We start from the raw sequence: 20,967 nt of genomic DNA, 5'->3' as shown, positions 1-20,967 counted from the left end.
ATGAAGTTTCTGCATGGAACACCTTTTTAGCCCCGAAAGCATTTTTTTCTAATCAGCCTTCAAAATTCTTTCTAACCTTCTAAATAGAAGCAAGTGCTAAAAAGGAAAATAAACTGTTATCCTAGAGATATGTCTCGCCTTTTTGTAATTTTGATAATGCAAATGTTGAAATTAAAATAGCAATACTTTAACATGTAAGTTATGCAAATATTCAAAGTAGATGAACTATGACTGAAGGTACATGGCTAAACAATCTCCATGAAAATGAGATGTGCCAATGCTAATACAACTGCATACCAAATACCATTGACTTATTATAAGTCGTTCCCTTTAAACAAACCTTAACACAAACATTAACTTGTAAACTATGTAAAAGTTTCAAAGTCAATGAACCATGATGGAGGGGGGGCTTTATAATCTCCATGGAAACGATACTTGCAAATGCCAATAAATTTGCATACCCAATATCATTGACTTAACATAAGCAGTTCATCATAAACTGATATAATCACAAACTAATACATGTAAACTAAGCAAAAGTTTCAAAGTCAATAGACCATGACTGAGGGGACAAGGCCAAATAATCTCCATGGAAATGAGATGTGCCAATGCTAATACAACTGCATACCAAATATCTTTGACCTACCACTTGTGGTTCACCATAAACGAGACCTAATCACAAAATAATACATTGTTGACACCGCCGACGCCGGAAACAGCATACCTATGTCTCGCTTTTTGACTCCGTCAAGGCGAGACAAAGAACTAACCTTAACAATCAATTGCATTAGCTGATTCATATTAACATAGGCATGCAGTTATCGTAAGGAAAGCAGTTGGAGGAGATATATCGTTATCATATAAAAATAGGGAGATGTGGTTTGATTGCTAATTATATAATGAGACAACTGCATTTATCCATCAACGAAACGAGGACAAGACTTTATAAATGAAAATAACTGCAGGTTACCCCAATGCCTTCGTTTTGAACAATTGTTTATTAATTCATTTTCATATGTAATCGTTACTAAAATAGAAAACGAATTAAAACTAAATTGATTTGTTTGATGAACCCTTAATGGACCGTTGTAGAATAAAATATTCATTGCATGTCTTTGTATATGTCTCATTAGAATTATAATTAAACGAGTTTTCATCAAACTACCTGAAACTACATGTTTATCAAATACATGGTGGAATATTTAATCAATTAGTTATTAGTTTCAATAAATAACTAAACCAAAGTACCTACATTTGACAAACGTTAAAGATCCGTATTTTCAGGCACACTACACGCACGAAAACAAGCGTGAATAAAAGTAAATACAAAGTACTTCAGGGAACCTGACGAAAAGTCAGAAATAGATTTCAATATCAGTAAAAAAAAAAGTATTTGAAACAAAACAGGGCATGAATGTCTACAGCAACATGGATACATTTGTACATAGGAATATACATATACATGTATTTAGTATTTTTCGAATGATAACAGACATGGATAGCATTGCTTACTGCAATACTTGCAGTTCCGAAATCGTAATCGAAAAAATCTTAGATCGCCACAAATTCTTCCGAAACCAAAATAAATATTTTCAAATTAGCGAGGAAAGGTGCTTAGACAAACTTAAGATGGTGTAAGCCCGTGAGCTATACAGAAATATTTGAAAAATACAACAGTTTGAAAATGAAATTTAAAAAACATAAAAACATAAAAATATTCTTCCTTTTTTGTACATTTTCATTTTATGAAATAAACCACGAGATGAAAAGATTTTCTCCCAATCATTTATATTAATTCTTAATGTTTTAAAAGTATATATATGGTTATGTTCATACTTCTTAATAAATTACATCATAATTGTTAAAAATACAATTAATTACCTTATTGAAACACAACATGTCCCAAACTTCTGCATATGTAAAATCATAACAATATCGAAATCAAATAATCCATTTTGAACAGTCAAAATTTATGCACGTGGTTAGAAAGATGTCACATTTTGTCTATATCTGATTGGAGTCACTCCAATGTTTATCAACAGAGTCTTCGGAAAGAAGGAACCAATCAATAACTTTAATCTAAAACAACATGGCATCGTAAATCAGCACCGAAACCATCTTTGTAAAACATTATTTGATTTGTCGTATTAAATCAAATCATGTTGTTTGGCTATTTTACCATATAAAACATAGCCATAGGAACAGAAATTAAATGTACTATAAAATTGAATGATTAATTTCAAACTGATCTACCAAATGATTTATTTCTATATTTGCCCTTGGTTCCCATCGATTTTTCCCTCAATTTCCTTTTCCTTGGAATGGAATAGATAAAATATAATTCTATATTTCTGACGACCTTGCATAAAACTTTAAATATATATTAAGTGTTTCATTTGTTGTTGTTTTTTTATACATCAACAAGAGAATTAAAATATAAACCAGTGGTGATAAAAACTCTTCAGACAGTACAACATCCATTAATTACATTCTAGTTGATGAATTATGAAAATTTAACAATATATTCCAAACTCCAAAGCACTTTAGCATAAGGTAGTGTATGAATAATGTTTTGAAGAACCAAATATCCACCAGTAAAAGTAGTGTCAGTGATAGTCTATTACATTCAAACCCAGCGATTTTTTTATATTTTGAATGAAGCTCTTGTCATGTGTAAATATAAGGCATTAGTAGTTTGAAGATGTTGTAATAACTCGTCAATCCCTCTTGAATAGACAAACTAAGAGAAAATGATAAAGAGGAATCACATGAACTCCAAACGGAGAATGTAGGGGTATTTCCACAGGGTAATCGTCTTCTACTATCATGCATCATCCGCAATGCAAATATAGACTCAGTGAAAATGTAGAGAATAGGACATAATTGGGAAATTTCCATATTGGAGTATATTTGTTTTCCTGTCTTAAGATCTAAGACCACAAAATATGTGAGTTAAGACATAGAAACATCGCATTGTTCAACCGATTTCTCATGGTAACGGTAAAACTTTTGAAATGTTGATTTTAGTCGTAACTTTCATCAACATCGACTTGAAATAGAACATTGGCAATACTAGCCCAAGCAATACAAAGAATAGTCAAAACCTTCTAAATATGAATTGGGGGATCTTGAAAGTACAACGTCTACCACTGGGTATTTATTTAAAAGTGTAAAAACATAAGTCTATTTGATAGTTTCAAAGATCAACAGGTCATGAGTGCAGGTATTAATGTTTGGCATAATACAAGGATAAAAGCTTGTAAACTTTAAGAGGCGTTTGACAGACAAACCCCGTACCATGTGTAGGAAATTCTCAAAGAATAACCAAGATACAAAAATGGTAATTTTATGAACTATCGAAAAAAAAATCACAGTCATATGGACATTTTTAGTATATGTACTTCTGTTCTACAAGAAAAAAAATGTAAACCTTGTTCGTTATAAGCGGGATCGACAAACAAATCCTGTGCCCTATATAAAATATCGTATTAAAATTGTTCAACAAATGTTTTTTTGTGTGAAATATTGAACAGAAATCAAAATCCTGTCGGCATGCATATTTTCGGTATATGTACAAGTAGTCTACAGAAAAGATATTATGTAATAAATTGTAAGGGGAGTTTGATTAACAAATAATTAACACTGTACGTTATAAATAAGAAATTTTCCCCAAAAATAATTCAACAACTGGTTTAACCCCTTTTCAAAGAATGATCACATTTAATGAGAACAATCTCGCAGTAGAAAGACAATTGTAGACTGGAAAACATTGTACGTTTTGCGCTGTGCTTTGCTCAGTCAGATAAAACAGTTAATACAAAGTACTACATATCCCTTCTTATTTGAGCCCCTAATCACAAACATATTTACTCCAGCCAACTCCACCCCTAAAACATGTCATTTGCTTTCTAAAGTAATCTACATGGTCAGTCGTATTTGATATATCTGAGGACAATTTCTTTGAAAATTATACACTGTACAATTTGTGCTCATTTTATTATATCCTTCCGTTAAGATAATGTCGAAAAAAATCATCATTGGTTTGAGGTGGATTTTGATCATACTTTTTATAACATTAAAATCGATCGTTCGCAAACAGTGTTAAATTGTTTTGTGATGAGAGTTTTACAAGATTATGATTTGCACTTATCAAGCCAATAAATAAATATATGGAGTTGATATTATTAGTGAGATAATACAATGAACTGTAGGGTAATAACCACCATATGTTGCCTCGGGTCTGAAGTTTAGCAACACTAATTGATTTCAAGTTTTCATGTCTACAAATTTTACACGATTGCGTCAAACTTTTACAATATATAACAGTCTCTAGTGGCACAAAGGACGTTTTATCTTAGGGCTATAGATATTTTCTGAATCACTATAATAACTTTTGTCTTTTATATTAAATTCTTATCACATTGTCTGAAAATAAAAGATAATAACATTATGTAAATATGGCAAATTAAAAGACATTGCTTTAAAATTGAAATTATTGTTGAATATTGACGTTCCCTTCTAAAACCTAAAAGGGAATTAAAATTTTCAACACCTAAATGTAGAACCTACCTATGGTACCAATTGTTAATTTGTTCTTGCCTGGAATATGCATGCATGATTTGCCGCTGGAAATTTATTAATAAGAAATCAGCAACCAACTTGTCAATCAATCAACACTTTACTGCATGTACATACTATATGAGACCTTATTGAGTGGCGCGTATATAAACACTATTGGAACAGAACTGTTACTATCTTATCTATGGATCATTTTAAAACAAAACTGAATTGAGACGGGCATGGGTATAAAACAGAAACACGTATCATGCGCACGGGCATTGGTATAAAACAGAAACACGTGTCATGCGCACGGGCATGGGTATAAAACAGAAACACGTGTCATGCGCACGGGCATGGGTATAAACAGAAACACGTGTCATATGACTGTAATGGGTTTAACCAGAAACAAGTATGCACACTGTAATGGCAATAAACACAAACTCTTGTCATGCGCGCTGTAATGAGTATAGACAGAAACACGTATCATGCGCTTAGTCATGGGTATAAACAGAAATACGTGTCATGCGCACTGTAGTTGGTACAACCAGAAACACATGTCATGTGTATAACCAAAAACACGTTGCATGTGCACTGTAATGGGTATAACCAGAAACACATGTCATGCGCACTGATATAGGCATAATCAGGAACATGTGTCATGTGCACTGTAATGGTGTAACCAGTAACACGTGTCATATGCGTTTGTGGTGGGTATAGCCAGAAACACGTGTCATGTGCACTGTGGTGGGTATAACCAGTAACACGTGTAATGTGCACTGTAATGTGCACTGTACTGGGTATAACCATAAACACGTGGCATGCGCACTATAATGGGTATAACCAATAACACGTGTCATGCGAACTGTATTGGTAATATGCTTTTGTTACTTTACTGACAACAGTACAGATTACATGCTTTCAAGAATACAAAGACATTTTTATTAGCAATGAAGACTGAAGTTCAGTTTACTTTTAACAATAGTTTATATTCAAAATAAAAGGAATTGGATTTGGAAATAGGCTAAGCCTATATATAAGCCAATTTAACGCTACAATGTACAGCATGGTTCATTTAAACAATTCAACACATACATGTATGCAAACAAAATGACAAGACACAATCATTTTCTTTATAAATCTTTGTCACGGTTGTCTGGAAGTATCAGTAGGAAGTATGCTCCAAATTATTTATTTATACTTATATGAAAGAGAATTTAATTATATTATCCATGTTGATATTATCCATGTTGAAGACCGTACTTTGACCTATAATGGGTTTACTTTTACAAATTGAGACTTGGATGGAGAGTTGTCTCATTGGCACTCATATCACATCTTCTTATATCTATGATAGACTAGCATCAACAGTGTACAATATGTATACTGTCATTATATGAAATTTTGCAATACCTATATGAACAAATTATGAACAATTTGCTTGTCGAAAAGTCTTTGAATTAAACAAGAAACAAAATATGCTATGGCAATAAAAAATTCTAATATAAAGTAGACAATATCAGCCTTCGGAAATGATCCATATGAAAATGTGCCTTCGTTTATTTTTTCCCCGACTTAAATTACTAGCAGAGGTTTAATTTTTTTATAACTTTACTTTTATAGTTAAGAATGCAGGATGAAAAGGAGCTAAGGATGTCCCCTGAATTTGTTTCCCTCTAGGGCCATTTACAAAACTTCCTCAAGTAAAAATGTATCAACCACAACTAACAGTTACAGCTTAATTTTTATGTTCTAACACAACACAAAAGGCTTAAACTGCATTTTTTTAAGAGAATGATAAGGTGTTTACTTACAAAAACTAAAATTCAAAAGGAAATCAACTATTTCTAATTGTTTCTCAGATAGCTTAGGACTTACTTAATTTTGGTTACGGATGTCCTTGGCTGCATAATTTTACAAAAACATTTGCAAAATAATTCAATCAATATTGAATTCAACTGCAATTTGTAACACTGAACATTTTGATTTTATGGGTAATTATACAAAAACTTGTCGACAGATCGTTTGATAATATAGTTTAGACACTTAAATTGGCAAATTCAAGTAGATTTCAACAATTTTCGGATTATGCATTTTTTGCAAGTATATAGACAATAATGTTGAAGTCAATTATAATATTCCTCCTTAAAAGATAATTTCGTTTGCACAAACTTAAGTGAGAACTCGGATGAGAAATCCTGTTTGTAGTCAGGTTTCTATGTGTAAAGCCAAACTTCCTTACCAATTATTTATGTTGATGAAAGAATTAAGTAAATATTTTTTAGAAATTATGTTAGCGAAATCCCTTACTAAATAAGTTACCATTTATATATAGATAGTGTCCATACACACAGCAGCATGATTAAAAGTAACTGCTGAATAATCATGTGCATAATAACTGAATCCAGAATAGAATGCAAAATAAAAAGCCTCCAACATAATGTTGCACATGTGCAAGTATAACTACATGAAGGAACTTCTGCTTCCGCTTCCCCCTGAGCACACACAAAAGTTACAGTAAGTAGTCAAATCTCATAAATCGATTAAGAACACAGATTAAGGTATCAAACAAAAAAGAGAAGAAATCGCATAAGCTCGAAAAGGAGCAGGACCGGGTGCTTCGACAGGGTAAGTGTCAGACTAACTTTCATGTTCAGACATTCAAACGTATTAAGATTAGAACTAGCACTTGTAATAGTATTTTCATTTTATCCACGGACCCGGGATGTCGCGTGCGTTTTCTGGTACGTCCTACGAAAGCACATGCAACTACAATATTATGCATAATAATGAATTGACTCCAGCAGCATGGGTGGCTTTTGAGGGAATTCGAGGTCATTCAACTGATGATGCGGATAGAACGTTAACTAATCAGTGTACTTGTATATAGGGAATGTACTGTTAATGAAATGTCGACACCTTATGCAGGATTATGAATGCTTAGAAATTGTATGTATTCCCTTTTGTGAGACTAATATAATCGGGTTGAAAAGCTCCTGTACTATCAGTAAGTAACAATCCAAGTACAATAGACCCGACTTCTTTATGAATCTTATAATGTCCAGCTCTCCACAATCGGACATATGGACACATTAATTACTTATACAGAATGAAGGTTAGATTGTTTAAAAAAAATCTTAATAAAGAGACAAAAATACAAGGTAGCTAGCTAAAAGTCCTTTAATAAAGAGAGTAATCGTGGGGGTTTGTTCTGTCTTATTTGACGAATCCCATTCAATATGAATGAATAAAAACTTGCAAGTTCATACTCTGAAATTTACTTTATATTCGATTTTACCATGGACTAGGCAATGAACATATTCAAAATAAAAAATGTCAAGTCAATCATTTCGTATTAAGCAAAATTTAAACATTTTAATTCCTTTTTCACTCCTTTTTTCCTTGCTCATTTTTTTTGATTATCTTCATTGGAAAAGATAGCTAGGACATTTGACAGATGTTCATGAGGCAAAATGAAAACAGCACGAATGAACAAACACAAACATATATATATATATATATATATAAGTACGTCTGAACCAGTGACAACACTCTACAACAGATTTATCCATCGGATCACCAGCAGTGATGGTGATGCATGGCTGTGTACATTCTGTATATACAACTCGTCTAAACATCAGCCCATCAATGTTAGATCTGTAAATTTGCTTTCGCAAATTTTTTTGTTCTTCCCTCGCCGGGATTCGAACTCATGCTACTGAGATATCGTGACACCAAATCGCCTGCACTGTATCCGACGCGCTAGACCACACGACCACCTAGGCTTCACTCAGTTAGTCAAATGCGTTTTGTTAAAATAGACTTTTTCACTTTTTTTAATCTTTTGGAAATTGTTGTTTGTGCTGTATTTAGACCCCTCTACCAAGAAATTTGTTTTACATGCACACGTATAAAAATTGCGGTTTTTATCCAACGCAATCATAGGTTTGAACGTTGTTTTCAATTTAGACTTTTTATATATATATATATTTATTGGCATACCTTGAATAAGAAATAATGAAAATCATACAGCACACTTACAACTGGTTTCTAATAGCGAGACTGCATTGACGTGTGGACCAAATTACACAAAGAATTGATTTTATTAAAACAATTTAAGACGACGAAAACTCAAAACAGAAAGTGTTATGAGTATATATAAACAGCATCGAAAACAAGAGCCAGATCAGTATGAACTCCAATCAAAACTATAAAAACTAGTGTGATACCAATAGGTTCGGAAGGGATAAATTAAAGTTCGCCTTCTTTTTTCGATGCAGCTCTCGTAAAAACTGCATGAAACCAAACAAATACAAGTATGGAAATAAGCTTTTTTGCCATGAGCGTTCATACTGAAGGCAATCTAGAAATGTGCTTTGAACTCCATAATTCATGGCGACTGCATTTGATAGACAGTGTTTTGTAAACTTTTAAAAAACCGAAAACATCCCAGCGACTTTTTTTTATCTTACAAGCGGTATGGGTTTTGCTTATCGTTGAAGGCCTTATGGTGACCTGAAATTATTTTAATCTTAACTCCTTGGGTCTGTGGTGAATAGGTGTCTCATTGGCTATCTCCTTTTTAGAATTGAAGAACTTCCAATGAAACATTAAGCTGTACATGTTGTCATAACACATTTATTTATTTCATGACAGTATGAATTGTTTGCAAAACATCACACTGCATAACAAGCCATATAAATAAAAATTTTTACAATTTCCCATGGCTTCGTAAGTCTTTGGAAGGAACTTTACGCTTCTAAATCATTTTGTGTTATTGAAAAACTTCTGAATGCTCAAGAAATAACCTCGTGAATTGAAGCTATAAATAAGAAACTTAGACGATTAAGTATGAAATATCGTCTTCCTACTAAAACCTTACAAAAGAGCGAGTAATTAATGATATTTGAGCCTGCATCTGACTACAGTTCTACAAATAACGGATTAGTATTTTTATCAAAGGAAATGATGTGACATTATGTTATTTTTAAAATGATGACAACTATTTTTGTTATACTGCTGTTAATTCTTGTCTACCGCATCATATTGATTTGTTCTATGCTTGTTTTTTTATAATGATGACGTCAAAAGCTCTTTTGACGATGGAAACCAAAAAGTAGAAAATAATCGAATCTAGGGTAATGGTTAGGATTAGTTACCTAGGTTCGCCTAAAATGTTAGCATTCGTCATCACTTGTTGGTGTACGTCTATAGCCGTCGAGCCCAATATTTGTAAACTGGCCCCGTGTGAGACCCGTTTTACATAAAGAGTCAACCATAAAGTCCATTATAACTATAATAGATTTTCATTTTTTTATTCTACTTTAATAATTTGCCATTTGATATGAACCAAAGGAGATGAATCATTCAAGAATGAGACAGCAACCCAAAGACACGAGTAACCAAAGGACTTCCAGCGGTGAAATAGTCTTCAGTAATAGTCAAGTATTTTCAGCTCAAAGTCGTCCCGAGTTAGATTAAAATATGAAAGATATTGATTTAACAGAAACTATCACAGATCTACCATCAACATCCCTATCGCTAAATACCAAAAACATTAAGAAGTAACAGAAGACAACCACTGATGTGGTTCTTGACTAATGATAAGACAGGCTAATGAATACGTGCCAGGTTTGAGATCTTTACCCTACCCCTTTTTAACCTCGATCAGCTGACTAACAAAAGGTACATAATAGAGTCATAAAAAAATCAGTACTTGAAATTTAAAGCTCTCAACTCTTGAATAACGGTGTAGGTAACAAAAATACAAGTACAAACGTAAAAATATGTTTTAACACCGTATCAAAAAAAATCAAATGTTTTAAGTTACTAAACGCAAGATTAATGTACTCAACCTGCTGATATAAAATCATGCCGTACTACACTCCAATATTGGTTTCTGTATTTTACTGCAGTATTGGAAGCCACGATCTTTTGAACACGTTTAAGCAAAAAATTCAGCAAGTCACTTAACCGAAACACTATTTCGTTGCAACTTAAAACTACAGATCACGACGCACTTGATAGGAAAATACTTTGATAATATTCTTAACAAATGATAAAGCATCAACCGGGGTAGGTTTTTCTTGATAATTCTTATTAACCATACTTATGTATTGCAGTGGTTTCTTGTTTTTCAAACAAGGTTGACTTCCACATTAATCAACAAGCCGCCCTCATTGTTATGAATATTATGCATAAGTACCAAATGATGGATCAAGTGTCTAGAATTATAATTCCCGCACTGAACCAAAATATAAATGAACGCACGTTTAAATTTGTACTGGAAGAGTGTGCAGATTCCATTTTTGATGGCTGGCGTCATGTCTTAGTTTCTAAAGAAAAGTATAACTTCATGTGTTACTAATACGAGGCAGGCTCCTTTGTGATGTTTAACAAAAAAATAAACAAAAGGGTGCACACGCTGAAATGTCTCGCCTTCTTTCCTAACCATTGATATTATGCTGATAGTCCTAAATATAAAGCTTTACTACAACTATCACATAAACTTGACATGATCTAAGAAAATGAGGTCAAGATCTGATAAACCAAATTTGAAATACATATACACCTTGCAATCATTCCTTACACCAAATATGTTTTTGAAATATAGTTGAACTTTTGCACATCTAAGAAACAAACTTAACCAGAAAATCTTAGCATTGATCAATGAATCAAGAAAATGAGGCCAAGGTCAGATGATAATCGCCAGACAGACATAAACACCTTACAATCATTCCATACCAAATATAGTCGACCTTTTGCTTATAGTATTAGAAAAATAGACAAAAAACAAAAACTTAACATTGAGCAATGAACCGTAAAAATGAGGTCAGGGTCAAATTAAACATGCCAGGCTGACATGTACATTATAAAATATTTTCATACTACAAATATAGTTGACCTATTGCATACAATATAAGAAAAACAGACCAAAACACATAAACTTAACTTTAACCACTGAACCATGAAAATGAGGTCAAGGTCAGATGACAGCTGCCAGTTGGACATGTACACCTTACAATTATTCCATACACCAAACATAGTAGACCTATTGCATACAGTATAAGAAAAACAGACCAAAACACAAAAACTTAACTATGACCACTGAACCATGAAAATGAGGTCAAGGTCAGACGACACCAGCCAGTTGGACATGTACACCTTACAATCCTTCCATACACCAAATATAGAAGACCTATTGCTTATAGTATCTGAGATATGGACTTGACCACCAAAACTTAACTTTGTTCACTGATCCATGAAATGAGGTCGAGGTCAAGTGAAAACTATCTGACGAGCACGAGGGACCTTGCAAGGTACGTACATACCAAATAAATAGTTATCCTATTACTCATAATAAGAGAGAAATTAACATTACAAAAAATATTTACTTTTTTTTTCAAGTAGTCACTGAACCATGAAAATGAGGCCAAGGATAATGGACATGTGACAGACGGAAACTTCATAACATAAGGCATCTATATACAAAGTATGAAGCATCCAGGTGTTCCACCTTCTAAAATATAAAGCTTTTAAGAAGTTAGCTAACGCCGCCGCCGCCGCAGGATCACTATCCCTATGTCGAGCTTTCTGCGACAAAAGTCGCAGGCTCGACAAAAATAAAGTAACATAATAAGACGGAAAGAATTTCTATCGCCGCCATGTTATTGAAGGTTTTTCAAATCCAAATATATCGATCCAAATTGACCCATTTACTATAATTTATGCTACAGAATTTCAAGACGAACCATGTATACCTAAATCAAACCATGTGGAAACCGAAAATGTGTCTTAACTTAGTTTTCAATTTCGAAAGGGTTCAATTGAGATTGATATCAAAGAGTGATCATCATTAAAATATTGTGTTCATGCACATGTATTTGCTTTTGATTGGGTTCATGCTACTTTTAACACTTACAATTATCACACTAAAAGATACTTGCTTTAGAATCACAATACATGTGATTATGAAGGTTGCTGAAGCTTATAAATTGGGAACGTGAGTTTGTTGCTTGCTTGAAATACATTTAATTATGAGTTCATTTTATAATTAGATTGTTTTTTCTTCAAACAGATCTATGTATATTTAGCATAATATATAAATAATCTTATACGTATCGCCTCTCTTGACAGTAGGTTTTGCCAAATCGCAAATCTAACTAATTCACATGTCCATACGACTTCCAAGTCTAGTATACACTAAAATAATTGGTCTTTTAATTTGGTTTTTAATTCCATTTGCTGTATATAAGACTTTTGAATCGTGTGACGTATTATTCCTACAAAGCAGACAATGCTTACCCCGTCGCACTTCCTTTGGAGGTGTTGTGTTTCTGACTGATTTAACTTCCATGCTCTCAATTTACCGTGACATATGGAAATTTGAACTGGCATTTCTATACTACTTTTAAGTTTCAAATTTAAAACAAATTTAATACTGCTTGACCTCTCTTACTGTCTTTCAGTTTACTGTGAACTCGTGAAAATCATTTGCTTATAAGCTTTCCTGGCTTAACCAATCAATTAGCAATGTAATCATGTATTGAATTAATCTTGTAAATGACTTACTTGCGATCTTTGGTATTTTCCATAATACATTCAAGATCAGACACCGAACCAGGATCTTCATGCACCATTAGCGGTTTTCGTTTTGTTTTAATGTATTCTGATTTCTTTTGTTGTTTTAAAGCATTTCGTAAATCTAGCAACATATTTCCATCATGACTCTGTTGTCCGTAAAGGCCAAACGAATGTGGCCGCTGTCTCAATAGTTTTGTCTTGTCCCGTTGAATTTGAGCAGGACTAGAATCAACTGAATTTGATTGTATTGGTTTATGCCCTATAGTAAATTCCATTTTTCGGTTGTCCAACGGTGAAGTTGGTGACCGTCTGTTTTTGAATATCATATCTAGACTCCGTAGTTTGTCAATTGATTCTAAATGATTTGCACTTTCCATTTCCGGCCATGATAATGAACTAGGTGAATATTTAAGTGATGGTTTTGACGGTGTCATTTTTTGCATTGGTTGCGCAAACAATTCGGCAGATTTTAGTAATATATCCCTATTATAATGTTCCGGATCTGGTGTCCGTGAACCTGATCTGCTACTAGTTTCTTCATCAAACGTATGTTGATTGTCATTGCAATCCTCAATTGAGCAACACGATGAAGAAGAACTGTGCGCTCTTGTTCTCCGTGTATATTCGTACTTTTTCTTTTGAAAACTGTCCCGTTTGCGTTTAGAAGGTGCTCGTGAAGAACCACCGTTTACAGGATATACCTGTTGTGTATTCCACGAAGGCGAAGGTGGTGCGGAATGGCGTTTTAACTTTGGATCAACATCTGACACTCTTTTTCGTGGAGGAACAGGTGGTGGTCTATCCGTTTCAATTGTTTCGTCCTCATATGCAGGATTTGAAACGTCTGACTGTTTGTGTTTGTCTTTCTCTGTAAAGAGATGATAAGGTTTCATTACTATAAAATTAGCAAACAACTATAATCAAAATAAATTGTAGTACTAAATGATTATGTCTCATTGATTTTAAACGTATCTTAACTGACGGTCATTGTTTCATTTAACTGGTGTTAACATGCAAATAAAAGTTGATAAAATTTGAACTTTGTGTGACAGCTAATATATTTATTCTATAATGTGGGGTTCACTGTCCTTTCCTTCAAGTGTATGTTTGTACTGAAATGTATTTCGATAATTAAAAGCGTCGTTTCAATTAAAACGACCAAAGTAATGATTTACGATGTGTATTTAAAAGATACACTTCAAACGCACATTCAACCCGACTGTGATACCACGAACCAGATCTATTCATCTTTAATTATTTTGAGTAAAGGTTGTTTTGATTTTAAAATGTTATCAATTAAACAAGAAAAATGCATTATGATAACTGTACTTCATACCATAAAAGAAAGCATGTAGTAAATAAGTGCATTGATAACAAAGTTCTTGTCTAGTCAGTCCAACACTAGTTCAGTTTTGTGTACGTTTTCAACGTATATTTGTTCCTCCTAAAAGAAGTTCCTCTAGAAACTCGAAAAAAAATGTTACAATATCTGTACCTGTTTTAGCAAACACTATATTCGCTTCATTCCGTCAGGAACAAATAGTGTGATATTTCTTATAGCAGAAACAATATTCCAGAATATTTTTTTTTCCATTTAGAACTAATATTATAAACCGTAAGGAACTTTTATTCCAGGAAAAAGTAGGCTAAGGGAGACCATTCAATTTACTTTTCTGTTTCTTTCACACATCTTACATGTAAATTGCACGTTGTGAAAAGAAATTGACACATACTAGCATGTATCGGTGGGTGCAAAATAATACACAATGACCAAATGGTCTACATCATTTTTTGCTAGAAGATTTATCTCAGAACTTGTATCCAGTATTACACAGGAGACAATACATTTCTTTCAATTGTTATATGCATATGAGTATATAATAGGTTGTAGGCTAATCTTTTTAACAATTAAGCAGTTATTTATTTTCCGGTTTTATATTAATATCGCGTTAACATAACTTTTTTTAAGAAGGATTTTATAAATCCTGTAATTGGAGAGAGTAGTAAAAAAATGAAATGTATCAATTTTGCCAAAGTGTTAAAAAAATTATTACAATTGTACACGCACAAATAACTTTTGATATTTTATATTCTTAATACTTTTCAAAAAGTCTTACCATATAGTTTTTGTCCCATCTCCGTTGCTTTACGTATACGGTCAATTATGAAACAGTTTATAAAACATGTCATAATTTATCTAATAAGAAGTATGAAATATAACTTAATAATCCAATTATTTTTGCATGTTAGAAAGAGTGTATTACGTGTCACCACTGTCTATACAAAGGAAATCAAATCATAAAGCGATCACATATCTGCAGATTTTATGTTTTGAATGATTAATTTCTTACCCGAGGCTCTCTTGGTTATAAACAGCTACGAGAGGTTCGTCCATTAGCAGGGTATAACAGTGAAAGAGGTCATTTCAACTTCATTACAGTTTAATTTTACATCGCACTTAAAATTATAGACCACAATAGACGGAAAGATTAGCTTATTAAAATCTTTTGTATCTGACCAAGTTCAAACGAGTTTAATCCTTTAGATTTGAAATTGTAACACATATCTGGTTTAAAGTAGAAATACACAATGATTGGGAAAATAGTGAAAATTTGAAATTATCGTTTTACTGCGAAAAGATTGTTTATTTTTATTGTTGAAAATGGGTGGCTGCGTACAATTATAATCCGTATGGTTTTGCTTGTGGTAAAAGCCTCGTCACTATAAATCATTGATGTGTATCTTTTAAGAAATTGATAGACAGTAGTGTTAACGAAAACAAATCAATTGTTTGCTGTTTACATTATTCAAATAAAACTTAAAATATATTGAGACATAAAAAATGTCATTTATCTGAATTTATAAACATAATAATATTTTAAAAATAATAGATTGTTAATATTGAAAGGGTTCACTTGTATCGAGAAAGATATATAAAACCATGAAAGTATTATTTTGAATCGATATTACTTTCATAATAAAACTATCCACGAGCCAACTTACACTTGAACCGATTGATAATTTATATGTCCTTGCTCATTCTATGTTAAATATGTGTCAGCAGGAAGCTTAACGTCATAAAAATAATCATTTAAATATAATCGTGAACAGCATCTCATGTGTGTAAAGTCTATTTAACTGTTAGTAATATTTTCATTTATGTAATTGTAAATGTACGTTATCAAATCATTGCAAATCTTTGATCATGTTTTCATCACATGGTTTATTCTTTGTTTTAAGTAAGCTAAGGAAGATTAGTCAATATAACTAATGTATTTCTTTTTTCTTTAGATACAGTTCGAACAAGATGATTAAGAATCTACAAGACTAGTAGGGACTGAAGTAAGAGGAAGTCGTTTGGGAAGATAGTTTCAGTAGGGACTGAAGAAAAAGGAAATGTTCGACAAATATTACACAGTAGTCTTACAGCAATTCACCGTCTTCCTTCAGTTATGATATAGTAGCCACTAAACATACAATTAGCAAAGTAATGTACATTTTCTACAGGATAGCGTTTGTAAAAATAAGTTATATAAACACTGTAAACCTATAATTTAGTAATACTTAACAATCATACCACACCTCCTTATTTTTATAGGGGTGAACATTTCTAATCTTTTTAACAAATTCATATCATAGATTTCTTAAATTTGCATATAATAGGACAAACCCGAAATTATATTACTATTTTTGGAAATGCATATTTTAAAAAAAAATTTAATGTTCTTACAGATTTGTTATTTAACACAAGCCCGTTTTCATAAATTGCATACAATATGTGATTTTGCCAGGGGAGATAAACGTTGAAAAATGCAGGTTTTCAATCCAGGGGGTATTAAACTAGAAACATGTATTAGTTCAAATCAACCATATTTTATCATCAATGTGAAATAACCAAAACTAAGCTGTCATTTTTTACAATTACATAAAAGTGTTTGTTGTACAAAATTACTGAATTAGTGCTTATAAATTAGCTACTGAGCAGGGGCTATTTTCTCAAAAAAATCTGACGACTAAAATTGATCGTGAGTTATACTGAAATGTTCAGGACTTACGAGTCTTCTTACTCGTAAGAACTTTTGTGAAATGATTCGCTGGGTCGTTATAAAAAGGTTGGCAAAGATAAAAGAATTTATTTGTAAATTTTGTTCTTTCAATGGAAGAACGACAGATTATGTTAAAATCTGCAAAATATGCATTAATATATTAAATCTAGATACAGAAAACAGATTTATTTGGCTTTCAAGTGAACATGAAGAACCATGAAGAAATATGCAGCACTGTGGCTTTGGTTTGTTATAAAATTGAGAATGGAAATGGGGAATGTATAAATGTTTTACAATAAGAAAACAATTGCAATAGTTTTATATTATCAAGGGTATTATCATTATTGTTTCTTTACTTATGTCTTTTTATAATCAGCATATGCAATATGCCGTTTATAGGCCGACGATTGGTTTAGTAAAGTATTCGTATTCTCCAATATAAACTATTTGAAATTATTATTCATTGCTTACAAAAACAGTAACCTTTATTTTTCAAAAATAAATTTTTAATGTATATACATTTAACCCGTTTTCGTGAAAATTAAACAAACATCCGTCGTGTCTTTATTTAAAAATCCGTTAACCTGCATCTACATACCACGCACATTTTTACATATACTTTTTTCGTCTAAAATTTAAGCCCAACGTTGGAAAGATCTGCAGGTTTTTGCACTTTGAAATTCATATTATAGTTCCCTTGGTGGATTCATACTTAAGCTATTAAAAGACATTAACGAAAACACTGCAGTGTAACAATACATGAGGTATAATGGCTTTGAGGTCGAACATCAATGAAAGATAGAATCTTTCTAAAAGAATAAAAAATAACACTAGCGCCGTATATATATATATGGTCAATGATAATTTTAGGATGTATAAATACACAGCCACGGGATGTATAAATACAAGATCGTATCCCACTAGGGACATTGACTTCTTGATTCCTTAATTTCAAACAGAAATAAATGCAATACAAGGGTAACATTTTTGATAGCGTTTGTTCTAACTCAGGAATACTATTTTTTCCAAACGGGATCGTTATGAGTGATTTTCCCAGAGGATGGACATACCCGTAAATTTGGTATTTTTTTATTCCCTGTTCTTGTAAAAATATCCTATCGATTGAGGATGGGTAAGATAGTTCTCCATTTTTTATTGATAATATTAAATTGTGTTTGACTATCAATATGAATGAACGCGAAAAAGATAGATTTCTGTATTGTATCACTAACTTAAATAAATCGAATTGCACCAATATTAGGCTCATGAATGAAGTATATATTTATTTACCTTCAGATAAACGCGGCATAGTTAGTAATTCCCATCTGATGTTGTTAACTCCGAATGATTTAGATTGTCTATGTACTAAAGTATTTGATCTTCTAGGTACCCGTATGTGTTCTGAATTACCCAATACTGGTTCACTATTTCGCCTCATTATCTTCTTATCACTTGCACTCGAGATATAACCTCAAAGCCAAAGTTCTCAACCATTTATCATTATGATAAATTAATAACAAATTCGTGTTATTATTTTGGCTTAATTGGCTAAATAAAGTGTCCTGAACTTGACTTTTTAAGCGTAAAGAGTCGGAAAACGGTAATAAAAATATTTGTATTGTTATTAATAGAATGTTTTTATTATATATATTGTTTAAAATCTCTGAGTAGGTACTTAATATAGTAGATACAAAACCAGGGATAACTTATAAACTTTAAAGCGAAGAAAAAATAAAACCAAGGCTAAGCGACTAAATTATGTCTTTATAAACTCTTTAGTCTATCGTCCTACATGGAAAATTAAATGTTAATCCTCTCAAGGAAACGATTTGTAACAATATTATGATGAAAGGAAATTTTAGTCCATTTACTTTACCTCAAGCTAAATCCTTTATCCAATGCTTACTTACATAACATATAATCAATAGAAATGCAAAAATGCGCTCTAAACAATGAAATTCAGGTCATTGATGTTAAGAAACCTTAAAGTTTCATTAATATATTTACTGATTTTACAAAGCATGTTAGTACTACCTGGGAACAGTATATCTAACTTTTTGTTTCTGTATCGTATCTTTATTAACTATGGCACGACGATAAAATCGACTACAATCAGGTAGTGTCAAGTCCCGTCAATATATATGTTCCTGGTACTACATGTAAAAAGTACAACTTACAATAAATGAGGAGACCTGTGATTAAACCAATCAATATAATATATCTCCCCTTAAGGTAGTATGCAAACTGTATTTATTTATCCTCCCTTATAATTATTCATTTTGCTTTCCATCTTGTTCACTCCGTATCGTAATCTGTCATCAGATGACAATTCGAATACTTTAAAAATAGATAGTCCATAATGATTCCATTTGATTGGCAGACAACAGTCATGTGGTGTTGAAAATATAACATTTATATTGCAATAAAATGCAGTTTTCACGACTGCTGGTTCTCGAGATTACAAAAAACGTTACTTCAATACGTAAGGATATTTAAACGAGGCAAAGTAAAATCTTGATTTTACTCGTTATTTCCTGATTTTAAGAAAACGTGCTTGTGGCAACTTTTTTACAACACAAATAGAACTAAAACAAACATTTTTTTAACTCTTTAATATTAAAAAAAAACAAATTATTTTGTATGTTGCGAACATTTTAATGAAATGATAATTATAACTTTAGTTGCAAAAATTTAGTATTTTGCTGTTTTCCAGATAAGTTAAAGTAGAAAATACCGATCAACTTAATATTGTAATTGAATATAAATATGTGTTACAATTGAAATGAAACTGACAACTTGCCCCGCCAGCGTAATAGGCAGTAATGATATATTTCGAACTGATTCCATCTTTTTAATGAGAAGTTTTTTGAAAAACAGAAGATTTAGTTTATATATTTTAGTAGTATCAGTTCAAGCAAAATCTTGGAACAAAATATTTGCCTTCTCGGTCCTTAGTCAGTTTACAGAAACTCAACGATTTCGCACAGATAGCATATCTATATACTACTAAAATAACGAGGTTCAATTTATTAGCCGGCATGACGTAAAAACGACCAATCAAAGAATACAATTTTATATATAACTAATATAGGACAATGATGTTGTTTAAAAATTACACCATTCCAGGACCTTTTGTTTTCCACATAGATAATATTGCCAAAAATTAACAAGTTCCAGGTCGAATCCGATACCGATACCAATAGTATATGTCACATGTAGTTTCCATACCTGATACCTTCTGTAAATCCCTCCTCTATCAGGAGAACCTGGAATTCTTTCAGTAGTTGTTTTATATTTATGTTACACTATAGTACACTATTTAACAAGTCTGTTTTCTTCCACCTCAATACCACTTAATTTTGGTTGGTTAGTTAACAAAAAATAATTTTTAGTTTATAGTAAGTTTATTGTATTAAGAAAACCAGGACGGGTTCAAACAAAACAAATTTGAAAGCAGAGAAAACTGTGCGCCTTACAATCAGCATGACTTTATCAGATGACAATACAATACGAATAATACGAATACAAAAAATCCAGACTTAAAAAAAACATAGGTACTTTAATTCAGTCGCGGGTGTGTTCTAGTATTATGCAGAAATAAGGAGATGTAGTAAGATTGCAAATGATACAACTATCCAAAACAAACCTAAGGACAAATATGTGAACTTTTTTTTATATTAATTAGATAAGGAAATGTAATGGATAGTTGTAGTCATTTGATTAGCGTAATAAGTCTTTTTTATCATTTACAGCCCTCTTCAATTGATTGACTAATTGTTGT

General features: G+C 32.0%; 1 protein-coding gene across 3 annotated transcripts in view; it reads right to left on the bottom strand.

The window, feature by feature from the left end:
* LOC127706629 (pleckstrin homology domain-containing family G member 7-like) overlaps positions 1–20,967 on the bottom strand; it is a 150,787-nt gene that overhangs the window by 54,137 nt on the left and 75,683 nt on the right. For 2 of the 3 annotated variants that reach the window (XM_052211320.1, XM_052211392.1), the window contains exon 3: positions 13,129–14,008. In XM_052211320.1, the coding sequence (XP_052067280.1) occupies positions 13,129–14,008 (880 nt within the window). Of the gene's footprint in view, positions 1–1,881; positions 2,025–13,128; positions 14,009–20,967 lie in introns of those variants that run through there. The other variant, XM_052211467.1, reaches the window with a different exon arrangement.

The sequence above is a fragment of the Mytilus californianus genome, unplaced genomic scaffold, assembly GCF_021869535.1.
Source record: "Mytilus californianus isolate M0D057914Y unplaced genomic scaffold, xbMytCali1.0.p SCAF_1, whole genome shotgun sequence".
Taxonomy (NCBI): Eukaryota; Metazoa; Mollusca; class Bivalvia; order Mytilida; family Mytilidae; genus Mytilus; species Mytilus californianus.
Note: the sequence above shows the minus strand (reverse complement) of the source record. Positions and strands in the feature narration are given on the sequence as shown.